The sequence below is a fragment of the Scyliorhinus canicula genome, chromosome 19 (genome assembly GCF_902713615.1).
Source record: "Scyliorhinus canicula chromosome 19, sScyCan1.1, whole genome shotgun sequence".
Lineage (NCBI taxonomy): Eukaryota > Metazoa > Chordata > Chondrichthyes > Carcharhiniformes > Scyliorhinidae > Scyliorhinus > Scyliorhinus canicula.
The window spans coordinates 4,415,820-4,434,991 of NC_052164.1; the positions used below are offsets into that span (position 1 = coordinate 4,415,820).

Here is a 19,172-nt window from a genome sequence, read left to right on the forward strand (position 1 = left end):
GCCCGGGGGGGGGGGGGGGGGCACTGCCAGTAGCTGCCGACCGGTGCGGTGTGATTCCCACCCCCGCCAAAACCACGGCGCCGTAGAATTTGGCAGCCGGCGTCGGGGCAGGATTCACGCCGCACCCCCCCCCCGCCGCTGATTCTCCAACCCGGCGGGTGGGGTCAAGAATCCTGCCCAATGAGTTTCGCTACTGCGAGAGAATCCTATGAGGCAGCATTGACTTAAAGTGGCTGAATCACGTCTTTATTTAATTAGTATGCAATAGAGGATGAACAGTTGGTGACATTGCTTGAAGCTTGAATTCTTCTTCAGTGAAGATGTCTGGGTCTGTTTCACTTGAAGATGTGATGTACAGTCGGTTGGAGAGAGCCACGGGCACACAGAAGCTTCCTTGATGATGTTAACCAGCAGCCAGCGGTTCAAGTCACATCGCAGCATCTGGCCAATTCTTGTATCGAGTGACTGTCAGAGGACACAGCCGGAATCAGAAATTGAGAATAGAAACATTGGTACAAAAAGTTAATCAAAACAGAGTGGTGTGAGGAGCATTCATTCCTCTTATTAATACTCCCAGTGAAACCACAAGAGGACACATTACTGCGTTTTGATCTTGTTAATGTGCATACAATGGCTAATAACACTCAACTTCCAATCTCCCCTAATTTCCTGAAGGCATTGATTCATTTGGGATAAAGTTCTACTAGCGTAAGACTGAGTGTCAATCTTGTTTTTAATTTGTTTGTGGGGTGTGGGCGTGACTAGCTATGCCAGCATTTATTGCCCAATCCTAATTGCCCTTGAGGGGGCAGCTAAGTGTCAACCACATTGCTGTGGGTCTGGAGTCACATGTAGGCCAGATCAGGTAAGGACGGCAGATTTCCTTCCCTAAAGGGCATTAGTGAACCAGATTGGGTTTTATGACAATCGACAATGGTTTCATGGTCATCAATTCCCGATATTTTATTGAATTCAAATTTCACCATCTGCTGTGGCGGGATTTGATCCTGGGCCCCCAGAGCATTACTCTGGGTCTCTGGTTTACGAGTCCAGTGACAATACCACCTCCCCAATCTACGTGGAAACAGCGATAAAGTCCTTCGAGTGGATTGTCCTCCCTTACAGATGAACAGGAGGCCATTGAGCCCCTCAAGCCTCTTTCATCATTCATGGCTGATCTTCATCTCAACTCAATCGTGCTTCCATAGCCCTGAACAAAACCCAGATCTCATATTGGTGCCAAGCCTGGACAATGTTTTAAGGAAGAGACCCTTAATGCCTGGCATCACCCTTGAAAGGCTCTATTTTGGCAGCGTGGGCTTCAAGAATCCTTCTTCATTGCTGCTCTATCGGGGTCCATATCTGCCTGGTACCATTTTGTCAAAGTGGCATTATGTCCCACCCCATTTTTGAAATGACTATTCACTCGCTGTGTTTGGCTTTTTGATTTAACACACCTGCCCAGATCACATTTACCGATCAGTGGCATTTGACTGAAAGAAACTGTGTTCATTTTGGGCCGGTCTCTCTATCTTGAATTAAATTTTTGGCAGATCTGCAAGGGTAGAGTTATTTTTTCTGGGTTTTCCTTCTGGTGGTGGTGTGATGGGAGGAGTTGCCAAGGAGGTGGCTCCCGCCAAGGGTACTTCATTATTAGCTCCTTTTGCCCAGTTTTAGGAGGGTGTTTGGGTTAAAACGGAACTATTTCAGTGGGATAAGGTTCCCACACATGGGAAATGCCCAAAATGTCCGGGTCAAGGAAGCCAGCAAGTAAAGAAGCGTTGACGGATTCGGAAGCCTCTCGAGGCTCTTCTGCTGAGGAAATGGTGGAGACCACGACAGTAACTCAGGGCGCTCCACTGACGGCTGAGTGACTTACAGTCATCTTGACAGCGGACTTTCAGAAACAGCGGTGGGCTGTCTCCGAGGACATTCACAATTCAACAGAAGTGGTCCCAGCTCCCATTCGGTCGGCGTTGGCAAAGCCTGGTGAGGCGGGAAAGGTACATGGCGCGCGCGTTACAGGGTGTGGTGGCTGCTCTCTCGAAGCAGAGCGGTCAGATTGTGTCCTCAGAGGCTGAGATAAGAATGTTGGCCGGTGATAATGAAGTGCTGAGGGACAAGATGGGTGATCTGGAGAATTGCTCCAGGAGACACAACCTTAGAATCGTGGGGCTGCTGGAGGGAGTGGAGGACCCAAATTCGGCAGACTACAACTCGAAGATGTTTGGGAAGATAGAACATACAGTCCAGAAGGAGGCCATTCGGCCCATCGAGTCTGCACCGATCCACTTAAGCCCTCACTTCCACCCTAACCCCGTAACCCAATAACCCCTCCTAACCTTTTTGGACACTGAAAGGCAATTTAACATGGCCAATCCACCTAACCTGCACGTCTCTGTAAGGGAGCACTGTGGCTTGACAGCTCGACAAGGGGCTACTGTGAAAAGCCCCTTGTCACGCTGTGAAGCCACAGTGCTATCCACTTGTGCTACCGTGCTGCCCAAATGGTGGGGAGGGTGGATCGATGTCCCATCCTGTGCTGGATCGAGCCCATCAGTCACTCGGGCAGAAGCCCCATTCTGGCGAGCCACCACGGGATGTCATGGCGAGGTTTCATAGTTATCAGAGTAGGAACGGTTCCTGAGATGGACAAAGGATCACCGAGACTACAACTGGGAAGGCCAATCCTCAGGATGCAGACCAGAATGGGAGACATGTGACTATCAGTGGGTGTTCGGCGGGCACCTCGGTGGGCCTAGTTAATGTGTATGTGCCAAATTGGGATGGTGCAGCTTTTATCAACAAGTAACGGGCTTCAATTCCTGACGGACTCACACCAGCTAATTCTGGGGGCGGGGGGGGAATGTGTTTTAGACCCTCATTGGACTGATCTAGACCTAAGTCTCTGATTCCTCATGGGAGACAAAGACATGATTGGCTTTTATGGAGCAGATAGTGGGGTGGGGTGGGGTGGGGTGGGGTGGGGTGGGTTGGGCCACCCCCCCCCCTTTCGGGGGTGGGACCCGTGCAGATATAATAATAATCTTTATCGGTGTCACAAGTAGGCTTACATTAACATTGCAATGAAGCTACTGTGAAAAGCCCCTTGTCGCCACACTCCAGCGCCTGTTTGGGTACACTGAGGGAGAATTCAGAATGTCCATTTCACCTAACAGCACACCTAGGGGCTGGTTTAGCTCACTCAGCTAAATCGCTGGCTTTTAAAGCAGACCAAGCAGGCCAGCAGCACGGTTCGATTCCCGTACCAGCCTCCCCGGACAGGCGCCGGAATGTGGCGACTAGGGGCTTTTCACAGTAACTTCATTGAAGCCTACTCGTGACAATAAAGCGATTTCCATTTCATTTTGGGACACGTGGGAGGAAACCGGAGCACCCGGAGGAAACCCACACAGACACGGGGAGAACGTGCAGACTCCGCACAGGCAGTGACCCAAGCCGCGATGGGGAGAATGTGCAGACTCCAGATAGACAGTAACCCGGAGCTGTATTGAATCCGGGTCCTCGGTGGCGTGAGGCAGCGGTGCTAAACACTGTGCCACTGTGCCGTCCCATAGGGCCAAAGGTTATGGGCAGGATTCTCCGGCTGCGTCTGCCCGGCGAATGGAGAATCCCGTATTGTCTGCACCTCGCCCGTGGCGTTTTTGCGGTGGGCAGGTTGGAGGAATCCGACATCTTGAATTTGTCCTTTGTATCGGGGTTCCACTGCAAGTCCCACAAACACCTTGAGCTTGGGTTACTTTCCGTTGAATTGGGGTACGAGGCAAAGTTGCCGATTGTCTCTGCTTCTGTTTATTTTGGCAATTGGCCAAAATGTTAAGATCTTCCACTGGGTGGCGAGGTGGCGCAGTGGTTAGCCCTGTTGCCTCACGGCGCCGAGGTCGCAGGTTCGATGCCGGCTCTGGGTCACTGTCCGTGTGGAGTTTGCACATTCTCCCCGTGTCTGTGTGGGTCTCACCCCCACAACCCAAAGATGTGCAGAGTAGGTGGATTGGCCATGTTAAATTGCCCCTTAATTGGGAAAAAAGATCTTCTGCTGAGTGGAGTTGGATAAAGCGGGGAGGGAGGGAGTGTAGGGTGTTCTTGTATAAAGATGATCTGCTTCTTTATATCACAGACCCAGTCTGCACCATGGATAAGATAACAAAACTACTCTGGAGTTTTGACTCTTTCTCAGGGTATAAGTTGAATTTCGATAAGAGTGAATATTTCTAGTGTATTCCCCCGGGAGTGGGGAGCCAATCGGAGAATGTTGCCTGTTTGCTTGGTCAGATCCAGCTTTTGTTATCTAGGAATCCGGGGGGCCCATGATTGGGCCTCATTTCAGAAATAAAATTAAACTATAATGGGCTTAAATCTGATTTGCAGATGTGGGATAACCTGGCCCTGTCCTTGGCGAGCAGGGGGTCAGACTCTTAAGATAAATGTTCTCCTGTGGTTTTTATTGCTTTTTCAGTGTCTCCCCACTTTTCTTCCCAAATTGTTCTTTACTGGAGTCAACAAGGTGTTAGCCTCCTTCATTTGGGTGGGCAAGACGCCGAGGATTCGTAGGTTGTTTCTTCAGAGAGAGAGAGAGAGACACACTTAGCTTTACCTAATCTATTATTTTCTTATTGGGCAGCTAATATTGAAAAAGTCTCGGGGAGGCTCAGTGATCCGAATTCCATATGGGGGCAGATGGAGGCGAGCCCTTATTGTGGTTCTAGCTTGGTAACTACCTCGCTTCTGTTTTCCTCAGCAAAATGTACCTCGGGAATGGTAGTGGTGTCCACGCTGAGGATTTGGAGGCCGTTTAGACAAGATTTCAAGCTGGGCTCCATATCGTTGTTCGCCCCTATTTGCAAGAATCACCTCTTTGTGCCAGCGGATTCAGACTCAAAGTTCAGGTCATGGGGGGAGGAAGGGCTGGAGATGTTTGGGGACCAGTTTGTGGAGGGCAGGTTTGCTGGGTTTGAGGAGCCGTTGGGCAAATTCTAACTCCCGATGTCTAATTTATTCAGGTAATTCCCAGGTGCGTGGTTTCTTGTGTATGGAGATCTCTTCATTCCCAGGTGCGTGGTTTCTTGTGTATGGTGATCTCTTCATTTCCCTTGGCACCTAGGGCGACGTGGTGGCACAGTGGTTAGCACTACTGCATCACAGCTCCAGGGTCCCAGGTTCAATTCCAAACTTGGCTTACTGTCTGTGTGGAGTCTGCAGGTTCTCCCTGTGTCTGCATAGGTTTCCTCCGGGCACTCCGGTTTCCTCCCACATCCAAAGATGTGCAGGTTAGGTAGAATGGGCATGCTAAATTGCCCTTTAGTGTCCAAAAGGGTAGGTGGGGATATTGGGTTACGGGGTAGGGTAGGGGTCGGTGGGATGCTCTTTCCAAGGATTGGTGCAGACTTGATGGGCCAAATGGACTCCTTCTGCACTGTAGTGATTCTATTCTATTCTATGAAAACCTTCTCTCTCCCTCTTGAATCGGATCTTATCTCTGACTGAGTTGGTTGAGGGGATGATTTTGGAAATTTCCAGCCTGATCCTGCTCTGTGAAGAGCAAATGAGAGGGTGAGCTGGGTCTGGTTTTTGATGGGGGTGGTGTGTGGAGTGAGGCTTCTCACAGGGTCAACTCTACCTCCTCCTGTGCTCAGCTCAGCTTGATTCAGTTCAAGGCGATGCACAGGGCCCATCTGAGCAAGACGAGGATGAGTTTATTTTCTTGGGGTAGAGGATAGGCGCAAACACTGTTCTTGGGGTCCAGCGAATCATACCCTGGATTTCTGGTCGTGTCTTAAACTTGTAAGTTTCTGGGTCTCTTTCTTTAACACCATGTCAGGGATTCTGGATATCGAGCGGGAGCCTTTTCCGCTGGTGGCCATTTACGGGGTCTCCGACTCGCTGGTGCTGTAGACGAGGGTAAAGGCCGGGGTCCTCGCCATTGCCTCATTGATAGCCTGGCGACGCGTTCTCCTGGGATGGAGATCTCCGACTCCGCCCAGTGCCTCGGCCTGGTTGGGTGACCTAATGGAGTTCCTATATCCAGAGAAGGTCAAGTATATCCTTAAAGGGTCGACAGAAGGGTTTTACTCGAGATGGTAGCTATTTAGTTCCATTCTCAGAGAGTTAGTCACCATCAGCTGTTAGAGGGCAGTTTCAGGTTTTAGTTATATGTTGAAGGATTGGGGTTAGTGGAGTTAGTTGATTATTGATTGTGCTATTCATGCATTGTACCTTTATGTATTTGTTGTTTAATGTGGCTTTGTTTTGCTATCATGAAAAATGTATTCAATAAAAATATTTTAAAAAACATTTTCTGTGTTTTGTGGGACTTGGCAAGTGTATTCTGGAAAATGATCCCGTCTCCTTTTCCCTAAAGCCTGTGAATCCCTATCGGAAAACACTCCATTTGGTTCTGGGGCTGGTTTAGCACAGGGCTAAATAGCTGGCTTTGAAAGCAGACCAAGGCAGGCCAGCAGCACGGTTTCAATTCCCGTACCAGCCTCCCCGAACAGGCTCCGGAAGGTGGCGACTAGGGGCTTTTCACAGTAACTTCATTTGAAGCCTACTTGTGACAATAACCGATTTTCATTTCATTTTTTCATTTCATTTTTTTTTCCTTTTAAATTTAGAGTACCCAATTATTTTTTCCAATTAAGGGGCAATTTAGCGTGACCAATCCACCTACCCTGCACATCTTTAGGCTGTGGGGGCAAAACCCACGCAGACATGGGGAGAATGTGCAAAATTCCACACGGACAGTGACCCAGAGCCGAGATCGAACCTGGGACCTTGGCGCCATGAGGCAGCAGTGCTAACCACTGTGCCACCCTGCTGTCTCAATTTTCATTTCAGATGGAAAATACCATAATTTTAGTCAACTTTAAAAAAAAAATTTAGAGTGCCCAATTATTTTTTCCAATTAAGGGGCAATTTAGCGTGGCCAATCCACCTACCCTGCACATCTTTGGGTTGTGGGGATGAGACCCACGCAGACACGGGAAGAATGTGCAAACTCCTCACAGACAGTGACCCCGGGCCGAGATTCGAAAGCAGGTCCTCAGCGCCGTAGGCAGCAATGCTAACCACTGTGCCACCATGCTGCCCCTAATTTTAGTCAACTTGTACTTTGTACACTCATGTATGCCTTAAAACACAGAAAACATCACTAAATTACTTTTTCAGCTAAGAATACAGGCCTGCCCCTCAGATTTCATAGGCTTCCATCAGGTAATCCTTTGGTACGATGCCGATTATACCTTTCATCTCTCCAACCCACCATCCATAATGGTTATAGTCCTGAAAGAGAAGAAGAATAAAGAGATTCCAGTTAAGATCTTTCGTCTGGAGGAAATTTGCATAAATGTTTTAAGGCTTCAGATAAAGAGTCGCACAAACTTGAAACGTTAACTCTGTTTCTCTCAGGGCAGCATGGTGGCGCAGTGGTTAGCACTGCTGCCTCACGGCACCGAGGTCCCGGGTTCGATCCCGGCTCTGGGTCACTGTCCATGTGGAGTTTGCACATTCTCCCCGTGTTTGCGTGGGTATCGCCCCCACAACCCAAAGATATGCAGGGATTGGCCATGCTAAATTGCCCCTTAATTGGAAAAAATTAGTTGGATATTCTAAATTTATCAAAAAAACTGTCTCTCTCTCCACAGACGCTGCCAGGCCTGCTGAGATTCTGCCTTTAATTGAGATCTTTCCATTACTGTGATGTGGAGATGCCAGCGTTGGACTGGGGTAAGCACAGTAAGAAGCCTTACAGCACCAGATTAAAGTCCAACAGGTTTGTTTCAAACACGAGCTTTCGGAGAACTGCTCCTTCCTTACTGAGTCATGAAGCTGTGAGCTCAAGTTCCACCCCTGAGACTTGAGCGAATGATCCAGGTGGGCTCTCTTGCTGCCAATACTGAGAGAGTGTTGCCCTGTCAGAGGCATCATCTTTCAGAAGAATCTGTAATCCGAAGCCCCTTCTTCCCCCCCCTCAGATAGATGCACAAGATGTCATTGGCTACTAATTGAGCAAGGGAGCCTCCTCCTGTACATGGTCAACATTTATCCCTTGTGGTAGTCTGGTTAGAGGTATTACGGTACCTAGTAATGCTGGAACACCATTGGTGGATAATGCATGTTGTCTATTGGTCGAGACTGTATGGTAGCTCCACCGTGCAAGGCAGGGTATAAGAGTCCGTGCAGCCCCAGCAGCTTCCTTTCTGTACCTGAGCTGCTGGGGGAAACATCTAGCTTATTAAAGCCTTCAGTTGTACTACAACCTCGCTTTAGTAGTCATTGATTATGCATCAATTTAATAAGCTAGATTTAAAGAATGGAGCTCTGAATCAAGCCGGAGTGTCTGCAACTCAGCCCCCACGCAGTAAACTCGACGGCGACTTTCAAGCACTGGCTAGCGTGCATCAACGGCTACCTCGGAATGGCAGAAAACACACCCACAGGAGAACGGAAACTGCAGATTCTGCACTCGAGGGTGAGCCCAGAAGTCTACACCCTCATCGAGGACGCGGACGACTTCGATGCCACGATGGAGTTGCTGAATCAGGTCTACGCCCGGCATCTACTAGCAACGAGGCGACAAATTCCTGGTGAGTCACTGGAAGAATTCTACCGTTCGCTCCTAGTGTTGGGGAGAAACTGCAGCTGCTCGCAGGTTTCAGCAAACGGCCACACTGAACTGTTGATTCGGGACGCTTTCGTTGCGGGTATGCTGTCCTCTCAAATCCGCCAGCGTTTGCTGGAGAAACTCTCGGCCTCAAGGAGGCCCGGGCCCTTGCCGGCTCCCTGGATGTGGCCTCCCGAAATGCCCGCGCCTTCGCCCCTGACCGCGCGGCATCCCCTGGGCAGTGTGAAACCCCTCTGCAGCCGACTTGGAGGCGATGCCCCACACAGGCTTGCACTGCAAGACGGCCCAGCAACCCGGGGGGCCCCGCTGCTATTTTTGCAGGCAAGCCAAACACCCCCGACAACGCTGTCCAGCCCGTTCGTCCACCTGTAAAGGGTGCGGCAAAAAGGGCCATTTTGTGGCGGTATGCCAGGCCCGGGCGGTCGCTGCAGTCTCCGGAAGTGAATGCGGACCGCCACTACAACCCTCTCCGCGGGCCCCTTGCGGCCAGCGAATGCCGCCATCTTCCTCCTCCAGGGCCACGTGTGGCCTCCGGGCACCGCCATCTTGTTCCGCGGATGCCGCGTGCGATGGATGGGTGCCGCCATTTTGGATGGACTCCCAGGACCTCAGTGCAGATGACCACACACTGCCCGACAAGAACACCCAGCTGCTGCCACGTTTAGCCTCGATGACCCTGGACCAGTCTCGGCCTTGAACACTCTCAACTGCTACTACAACGGTGCTAATCAACGGACACGAGAGGTCATGCTTAATCGACTCTGGGAGCACGGGGAGCTTCATACACCCCGACAGGGTAAAGCGCTGTTCTCTCCCCGTCTATCCTGTTAATCAAAAAATCTCCCTGGCCTCCGGTTCCCACTCAGTAGAGATAAATGGGTTCTGTGTAGCAAATCTCACGGTCCAGGGAAGGGAGTTGAAAAATTACCGGCTCTACGTCCTTCCCCACCTCTGCGCGGCCACACTCCTAGGGTTAGACTTCCAGTGTAACCTCCAAAGTCTAACTTTCAAATTCAGCGGCCCTAGGGCAGCATGGTAGCATGGTGGTTAGCATCAATGCTTCACAGCTCCAGGGTCTCAGGTTCGATTCCCGGCTGGGTCACTGTCTGTGTGGAGTCTGCACATCCTCCCCGTGTGTGCGTGGGTTTCCTCCGGGTGCTCCGGTTTCCTCCCACAGTCCAAAGATGTGCGGGTTAGGTGGATTGGCCATGCTAAATTGCCCATAGTGTCCTAATAGTAAGGTTAAGGGGGGGAGTTGTTGGGTTACGGGTAAAGGGTGGATACGTGGATTTGAGTAGGGTGATCATTGCTCGGCACAACATCGAGGGCCGAAGGGCCTGTTCTGTGCTGTACTGTTCTATGTACTGTTCTATGTTCTATACCCTCTCTCACTGTCTGTAGCCTCACGACCCTCAAGGTCGATCCGCCTTCCCTGTTTGCGAACCTCACCCCGGATTGCAAACCCGTCGCCACCAGGAGCAGACGGTATAGTGTCCAGGACTGGATCTTTATTAGGTCAGAGGTCCAACGGCTACTGAGGGAAGGAGTCATTGAAGCTAGCAACAGTCCCTGGAGAGCTCAAGTAGTGGTGGTAAAGACCGGGAGAAGAATAGGATGGTCATCGACTACAGTCAGACCATCAACAGGTTTACGCAGCTGGACGCGTACCCTCTCCCCCGCATATCCGACCTGGTAAACAGGATTGTGCAATACAAGGTCTTCTCCACGGTGGACCTTAAGTCCGCCTACCACCAGCTCCCCATCCGCACGAGTGACCGCAAGTACACTGCCTTCGAGGCAGATAGGCAGCTCTACCACTTTTTAAGGTAGTCACTAATGGGGTCTCGGTCTTCCAGTGAGAGATGGACCGAATGGTTGACCGATACGGTTTACAGGCAACATTCCCGTATCTCGATAATGTCACCATCTGCGGCCACGACCAGCAGGACCACGACACCAACCTCCGAAAATTCCTCCAGACCGCGAAAATCCTTAACCTTACGTATAACAAGGATAAATGCGTGTTTAGCACCGACCGCCTAGCCATCTTCGGCTACGTAGTGTGAAATGGAGTTATAGGCCCTGACCCGGAACGCATGTGCCCCCTTATGGAGTTCCCCCTCCCACACTGCTCCAAGGCCCTGAAACGCTGCCTGGGATTTTTTTCTTACTACGCCCAGTGGGTCCCCAACTATGCAGACAAGGCCCGTCCTCTGATCCAATCCACAGTCTTTCTCCTGTCGATAGAGGTCTGCCAGTCCTTCAGCCGCATCAAAGCAGATATTGCAAAGGCCACGATGCACGCCATCGATAAGTCCCTCCCCTTCCAGGTCGAGAGCGACACGTCCAACGTAGCTCTGGCGGCCACCCTCAACCAAGGGGGCAGACCCTTAGCCTTCTTCTCACGTACCCTCCATGCTTCCGAAATCCGCCACTCCTCAGTCGAAAAGGAGGCCCAGGCCATAGTAGAAGCTGTGCGACATTGGAGGCATTACCTGACCGGCAGGAGATTCACTCTCCTCACTGACCAACGGTCGGTCGCCTTTATGTTCGATAATGCACAGCGGGGCAAGATAAAGAACGATAAGATCTTGCGGTGGAGGATCGAACTCTCCACCTATAACTACGAGACCTTGTATCATCCCGGGAAGCTAAACAAGCCCCCCTGATGCCCTGTCTCGCGGCACATGTGCCAACGCACAAGTGGACCGCCTCAGAGCCCTCCACAAGGACCTCTGCCACCCGGGGGTCACTCGCTTCTTCCATTTTGTCAAGACCCGCAACTTGCCCTACTCCATCGAGGAGGTCAGGACAGCCACCAGGAATTGTCAAATTTGCGCGGAGTGCAAGCCGCACTTCTACCGGCCAGAGAAAGCGCACCTGATAAAGGCTTCCCGTCCCTTTGAACGCCTCAGTATGGACTTCAAAGGTCCCCTCCCCTCCACCGACCGCAACTCGTACTTCCTGAACGTGATTGACGAGTTCTCCGATTCCCATTCGCCATCCCCTGCCCCGACATGACCGCAACCACTGTCATCAAAGCCCTCCATAGCATCTTTACCCTGTTCGGGTTCCCTGCTTACATACACAGTGATAGTGGGTCCTCTATGAGCGACGAACTGCGTCAATTCCTGCTCAGCGAGGGCATTGCCTCGAGCAGGATGACCAGTTACAACCCCCGGGTAAACGGACAGGTAGAGAGGGAGAACGGTACGGTCTGGAAGACCGTCCTACTGGCCCTACGGTCCAGAAATCTCCCAGTCTCCCGCTGGCAGGAAGTCCTCCCGGATGCCCTGCACTCCATCCGGTCCCTGCTCTGCACCACGACCAACCAAACACCTCACGAACGTCTCCTTGTTTTCCCCAGGAAGTCCTCCACTGGGACCTCGTTCCCGACCTGGCTGGCAGCCCCCGGACCCATCCTGCTCCGAAAACATGTGCGGGCGCACAAGTCGGACCCGTTGGTCGAGAGGGTCCATCTTCTCCACGCTAACCCCCAGTACGCCTACGTGGCGTACCCCGACAAGACACGGTCTCCCTACGCGACCTGGCGCCCGCCGGATCCCCGCGCACCCCCCCCCCCCGCCACCAGTCCCACCCACCAACCCACCGGGGCACCTTACAGCTGCCCCCTTCCCAGGAGGATCGGTCCTTCCGCCGGCCATGTCTAGGGCCCCCCGCCCACCGACGCACCCCGCAGATGCTCCCTTCCCAGGTCAATCAGCTTCCCCACCAGCACCGTCTGGGGGTGTTGAAGCTGCCACAGAGACGGAAACCACGCTCCCGGAGGCACAGACGCCAGAACCTCCACCGGCGTCACCACCAAAGCTTCGACAATCACAGAGGACGACCAGGGCCCCCGATTGACTGATTGCTTCACTATAACATGGATATAGTTCATTGTGAAATTGTAAAGTATTTTGTAAATAGTTATGATTATAAGTCAAAACGCTGTACGGAGGTATTACGGTACCTCCATAACCATAAATTCTACCATGTTACAAAGTTGTAATACCAAGCCACCACCCCCGCCGGACTCTTTTTTTAACAGGGGGTGAATGTGGTAGTCTGGTTAGAGGCATTATGTTACCTAGTAATGCTGGAACACCATTGGTGGATAATGCATGTTGTCTATTGGTCGAGACTGTATGGTAGCTCCACCCTGCAAGGCGGGGTATAAGAGCCCGTGCAGCCCCAGCAGCTTCCTTTCTGTACCTGAGCTGCTGGGGGAAACATCTAGCTTATTAAAGCCTTCAGTTGTACTACAACCTCGCTTTAGTAGTCATTGATCGTGCGTCATCCCTCAACCAATATTTCTAGATTCTCTGCTCATTGTCATAGTTCTGTCTCTGGGATCCTGCTGTGCACAATTTGGCTGCTGCTTTTCGTATGTCACACTGGTGACTACACTTCAATAAGTACTTTGTCGACTGTGAAGCTCTCTGCGATATCCTGACGCTGTGGAAAATGGAATATAAATACAAGCTGTAAGCTTTCAACAAAGGGATAATATGGAGAGGGTGAAGATTTGTCACCCTGGAATCACAATGTCACATGAGCTTTTTTTCTTTATTTTTAACGTGATTTGACTTTGAAACCTTAAAACAGATCTCTCTCCCACTACCGAACTTGCATGCCGGGGCAGATTGCAACATGGATAATCATTAATATTTAACAGATATGTTGCTAGAGAAATAAGAAATGTAGAAAAACGACTTTCAGCGAACACTGACATTTTTTTCCCTTTGTTATCGATGATGTGACTTTGAGTTGGGAATGTATCTGCAACAAATCAGAAAAATGGACAGATTGCAGCACATGCAGACCATATTATTCAGCATCTCCCTTCGCTCTATCAGTACACTGTGTCAATGATCCTGAGGTCATAATGAGAGCAAAATAAAGAGCTGTAAAACCCTAACACTCCCATTTCAAATATTTATATTGGTGCTGGCACTAAACTGTGCAGCTGCTGGCTAATGACACTAAATTTGTAATATACTGAACTCATCTCAGGAATTGTGATCGGTGCCAATTTCCTGAGGATCGTTGTTTGACTGCTGCTCCCTTTGCCCCTTTCGTTATGGGGAGGTGCTAGTTTGCAACACTTGGCTGATCTGTTATCAGCATCATGTCCAGTTACCCATGTTTCTCAGTGTTGTTGGGCTGGTCACAAACAAGGAGGGACGTGTCACCTGCGAGTCGACCACTTTGCAGGACTGCCTCTTCTGGGAGACGTTCTGACACTGAGGCTGTCAAACTGCCTCAGTGCCCCAGCGGCATGTTGCTAAGTGACTGCTCCCAGGTACTCCTGTGTTATCAGACTTCCAGCACCAGCTGCCAGGAACGAGTGGCTGATACAATCATTTTTTTTTTTTTTGCTGATGCTTGCATCCGTTCCCTTTCGCCATCCTGTCTGCTTGCAAGCTGGCTGAAAGATCTTGGCAACACAGTCAGGCCCCTCATTCATCAACCTTTAACCAGCGCACCACCCTACATTTGATGTATAAAAGGAGAATCACTATAAATCAAAAGAACCAGAGATTATGAAGGCTTACTGCTGTTATTATGACTTACTGATAACATAACCATATTTTACATCAAGCACAACAGTGCCAGTGATGGAACGCAAGCTGTAACACCATGTTAATGTGTGTTGTATAATGGACATTAGTACTGACAGAGAAGGTACTTATAGTTTCCTGTGTGTTGAACATTATGAGCAGGAGGAGACCATACAGCCCCACCAACCTCCTTTGCTGCTTAATTAGATCGTGACTGGTGTACACTTCAATCCCATTTATCAGACTTTACTCTATACTTTTTGATACCTGTTCCTAAGAAAAATATATTGGGCGCGATCTAGCCAAATTGCAGCAGAGCCCCATGTTGAGCGTGTTTAGCTGGGTGTTTCATGGCGCTCATAGCGCCGAGAAAGGACACGTTATCTAACGTGACCTTGTTGTAATCCAGGACCTCAGCAGGCGACACATTACCGAGGCCACACTGAGGCCACACCCGGCACCGAGGAACTCCGCTCACTGGAACTCGTCAGTGCAGGAGGAGATCGGGACGGCATTTTTAAATTCTGTCCCCGACACAATTCCAGTACCAGCCTCCCCGGACAGGCGCCGGAATGTGGCGACTAGGGGCTTTTCACAGTAACTTCATTGAAGCCTACTCGTGACAATAAGCCATTTTCATTTCATTTCATTTTCATTTCATTTTTTCACGAGCCCCAGACCCCCACAACGCCCCAACTCACCTATAAGGGGATCCTCAGGCCTCCCCCGCACCCCACCTCACATGGGCAGGGCACCCGTAGGCCTGATCCTCAGTGTGGGTGTCCCTGCCAGAGCCACTGGGGATCCTGGCAGGGCCAGGGTAATAAGCTGGAGTACCCAGGTGGCACCAGCCGTGCCAGGTTAGGGCACCCACCTGGGGACCTCCGATCCCTTGGAAGACCCCCCCCCCCACCCCGCCAAGTGCCATTCCATCTGGTCCCCATTTGTGCCCACAGATTTGCCAAATACTGATCCGCTCACAATGGGCAGGATTCAGATCGCAACATCTTGTAAGTTCCCGTTAGATTTTGCGCGGCATTGCGAGCTGGATAAAACCTGGAAGTGGGATCTGCCAGCATCTACTGGGAGCGTCGTGCCACCGTTTGGGCGCCATGCAGCCGGTAGATTATTAACAATAATAATAATCTTTCCTGTCACAAGTAGGCTTACATTAACACTGCAATGAAGTTACTGTGAAAAACCCCTGGTCGCCACACTCCAGCGCCTGTTCGGGTACACAGAGGGAGAATTCAGAATGTCCAAATTACCTAACAGCACGTCTTTCGGGACTTGTGGGAGGAAACCGGGGCACCCGGAGGAAACCCACGCAGACACGGGGAGAACGTGCAGACTCCACACAGTGACCCAAGTCTGGAATCGAACCTGGGACCCTGGAGCTGTGAAGCAACAGTGCTACCCACTGTGCTACCGTACCTATGCCCATTAATTGAAAATTTCATGTGACTCTCAGCATCCACGGCTTTTTTTCTATGGGGTGGGGGGGGGGGGGGGGGGGGGGGGAAGAGTTGCCGAATTTCACTCCACTTTGTGTGAAAGTTCACCCTGAACAGGGCAGCACGGTGGCACAAGTGGATAGCACTGTGGCTTCACAGCGCCAGGGCCCCAGGTTCGATTCCCGGCTTGGGTCACTGTCGGTGCGGGGTCTGCACGTTCTCCCCGTGTCTGTGTGGGTTTCCTCCGGGTGCTCCGGTTTCCTCCCACAGTCCAAAGACGTGAAGGTTAGGTGGGTTGGCCATGATAAATTGCCCTTTGTGTCCAAAAAGGTTAGGAGGGGTTATTGGGTTACGGGGATAGGGTGGAAGTGAGGCCTTAAGTGGGTCGGCGCAGACTCGATGGGCCGAATGGCCTCCTGCTATGTTCTATGAATGGCTTGGCTCTAATTAAAAATTTTTTTCCCTTGTTCTGGATGCCACCCAATAAGAGGACAGTTTCCCTCGACCAATCTGATAGAATCTCTTTATCATTTTAAACAGCACAATTAGGTCACCCCTGACCCATCTTATGCAACAGCACGGAGATAAATAATCTGATTTTTAATGATTTTGGTTGAGGGATCAATATTGGTGAGGGTATCAGAGAGAACACCCATGCTCTTCGGTAAAACATTGGCATGGAATCTTTTACTGGAGAAGGCAGATGGGGCATCAATTAAACATCTCATCCGACTGAATGTGCAGCACTCCCTCCATACTGGCATACGGAGCGTTGATCTGGATTTTTGCTGTCAGCTTCTCTACAATCCCGGTTCTAGACTTGACCAGATCTTCAATAGATTCTGTCCTCCATAAATTGGTTCCCTGTTTATGGAATGGGTGACCCATTAAACCACTTGTTCATCGCACTCCCGGGATCCTTCCCTGCACAAATCAGCACTGGCCCAAGGGACGGTGCTGCAATGGAAGTGCAACCCTTCCTTCATTGTTAAGCTTACTTTGCTCTTCATGTATCTTGTAATGACAAACCCGAACAGATGCAACATCTTTACCACGTGTGCTTTTTCTAGCCTCTGAATAATTGATTTAGAATTTTCTCTTTTCAGCTGCAAAGTTCTTGGTTCGCCTGGGTCAGGAATAAGGAACTTGTGTTGGTATAACTCCATTCACAATCTCCTCATCTCCCAAACAGCCAGTTTATGTCCCACAAACAGCAACAAGATAAATGACCAATGACCAATCTATGTTATGTGTGTTGATTGAGCGATAGATATCAAAACAGATAAACCCTGTGAACATGCAGAATGTTAAAGTTCAAAATCTGTGAGTTAGTGAGAGTTTGGATTGTGTGTGTATGCAGGTGTGTAGGTAGATGAGTGTGAGCCTGAGTGTGAACTTGGACGAGAGAGTGTATACTTGTGTGGCTACATCCGGATCTAATCAAGGGGGAAGATCATGTTTTTTTATATTTACATAATTTAATTGAAAAAGCAGCAAGTGAATTAAGGAAGGTTAATGGGGGCGGCAGTTGATGTGTTTTTATAATGATATAAGGCACCAATCACTCGTAAAGGATGATGCAAATACATTGTGGGGTCATTTATTTAAACTAAGCACGCAAAAACATATATATATGGTTAGAAAGCTTGACGACTTCAGTAGCAGAGCCGTGTGTGCTGTGTTCTGCTCACAGGCCAAAGTAAAACTGAGACTGGATTACAAGACACACTTCCTTTCTGGTGATGACATGCTGGTGCTCGCCCTTAAAGGCAGATTCCAAGGGCAGCACCTGAGAGAATTCAGGGTGAACTCTTCCAATTCCTCAGGGAGCAGAGAGGGTGAGGTTCTGTGTTTTGTAAAGGGGCAAATTCCCACCTTTCATTTTTAATGAGCTCTGATCATTTCTGACTGGCATCACGCGATGGGATCTGCGTCCTCTGCAAAGACTTCTTGACTGTGGGATCATCACTTCTTATCTTACATCGCACTGTAAATCTTATTCCTTTACACAGTTCAGTACAGAGGGGCCCACATATCCACCTTGCCATACCCCAAGGCTACTCTTTTGAAGAAGTACAGGAGAGTGCAGAGTCCTGTGTCCTAGGCAAATATTTATTCTTCCAGCAACATCATTATTTTTTTTAAAATTTAGAGTACCCAATTATTTTTTTTCCAATTAAGGGGGCAATTTAGCATGGCCAATCCACCTACCCTGCACATCTTTGGGTTGTGGGGGCGAAACCCACGCAAACACGGGGAGAATGTGCAAACTCCACACGGACAGTGACCCAGGGCCGGGATCGAACCTGGGGCCTCGGCGCCGTGAGGCAGCAGTGCTAACCACTGCGCCACCGTGCTGCCCCCAGCAACATTATAACAGATTAGCTATTCATTGTCACATTGTTGTTTGGGGGATCTTGTTGTGTGTAGATTATCTGCCATCGTACCGACATTACGTCAGTAACCACACTTCAAAAGAACGTTGTTAATTATGAAGTGCTTTGGGTCAGCCTGAAGTCACGAAAGGCAGTGGAAAAATGCAAGTTCCTTCCTCCTTTCTTAAGTGCGAACTTTTCCCATCGTTTATTTCCACGGCTGGGATTTTGTGTTCAGGTTACAAACCTGATGTCAACACTTTAGTTTCCTGCCTGCCGTTAAAGAAAAATTATTCACATGCAATTGAGCTCGTTAACAAGCCAACTGAAGAGGGAGATAGGGGAACTCCCGTTGAGGAGGGCTGAGGGGAGCTTTAGGTATCTTGGGGTCCACGTGGCTAGGACCTGGGGGGGCCATGCATAGGCTTAACTTTTCGCGGCTGGTGGGGCAGATAGAGGAGGAGTTCAGGAGGTGGAATGCGCTGCCGCTCTCGTTGGCGGGCAGGGTCCAGTCGGTTAAAATGACGGTGCTCCCGAGGTTTTTGTTTCTTTTCCAGTGCCTCCCCATGTTGATCCCGAAGGCTTTTTTCAGAAGGGTGAATAAGTCGATTCTGGGGTTCGTGAGGGCGCGGAAGGCCCCGAGAGTAAGGAGGGTATTTTTGGAGCGAAGAAGGGAGGTAGGGGGCCTGGCGCTGCCCAACCTGTGTGGATATTATTGGGCGGCGAACGTGGCGATGATTCGCAGGTGGGTGACGGAAGGGGAGGGTGACGCATGGAAGAGATTGGAGGTGGCGTCCTGTGCGGGTACAGGTCTGGAGGCTTTGGTGACGGCCCCACTTCCACTCCCCCCCCGGCAAAGTACTCCACGAGTCCGGTGGTGGTTGACTGGGGTGAGCACAGTAAGAAATCTTACAACACCAGGTTAAAGTCCAACAGGTTTGTTTCAAACACGAGCTTTCAGAGCACTGGTCCTTCCTCAGGTGAATCCTAACCCTGACCCTAATCCTTCACCTCCGAAAGCTAGTGTTTGAAACAAACATGTTGCACTTTACCCTGGTGTTGTAAAGCTTCTTACTGCTATTGCTGCAGTAACTGAATCTTCCAGTAGAATTGTCAGGGATCAGGTAAATATTGGAGT

At 50.2% G+C, this 19,172-nt stretch overlaps 1 protein-coding gene across 3 annotated transcripts in view; it reads right to left on the minus strand.

Moving 5' to 3' along the window:
- Window positions 1-219: 219 nt before the first annotated feature.
- Window positions 220-19,172, minus strand: part of LOC119954415 (src kinase-associated phosphoprotein 1-like) — a 511,846-nt gene continuing 492,893 nt past the window's right edge. For 2 of the 3 annotated variants that reach the window (XM_038779616.1, XM_038779617.1), the window contains 2 exons: window positions 7,200-7,299; window positions 220-465 (listed from right to left, as the gene is read on the minus strand). In XM_038779616.1, the coding sequence (XP_038635544.1) occupies window positions 7,207-7,299 (93 nt within the window). In that variant the 3' untranslated portion in view covers window positions 220-465; window positions 7,200-7,206. Of the gene's footprint in view, window positions 469-7,199; window positions 7,300-19,172 lie in introns of all 3 variants that reach the window. The other variant, XM_038779618.1, reaches the window with a different exon arrangement.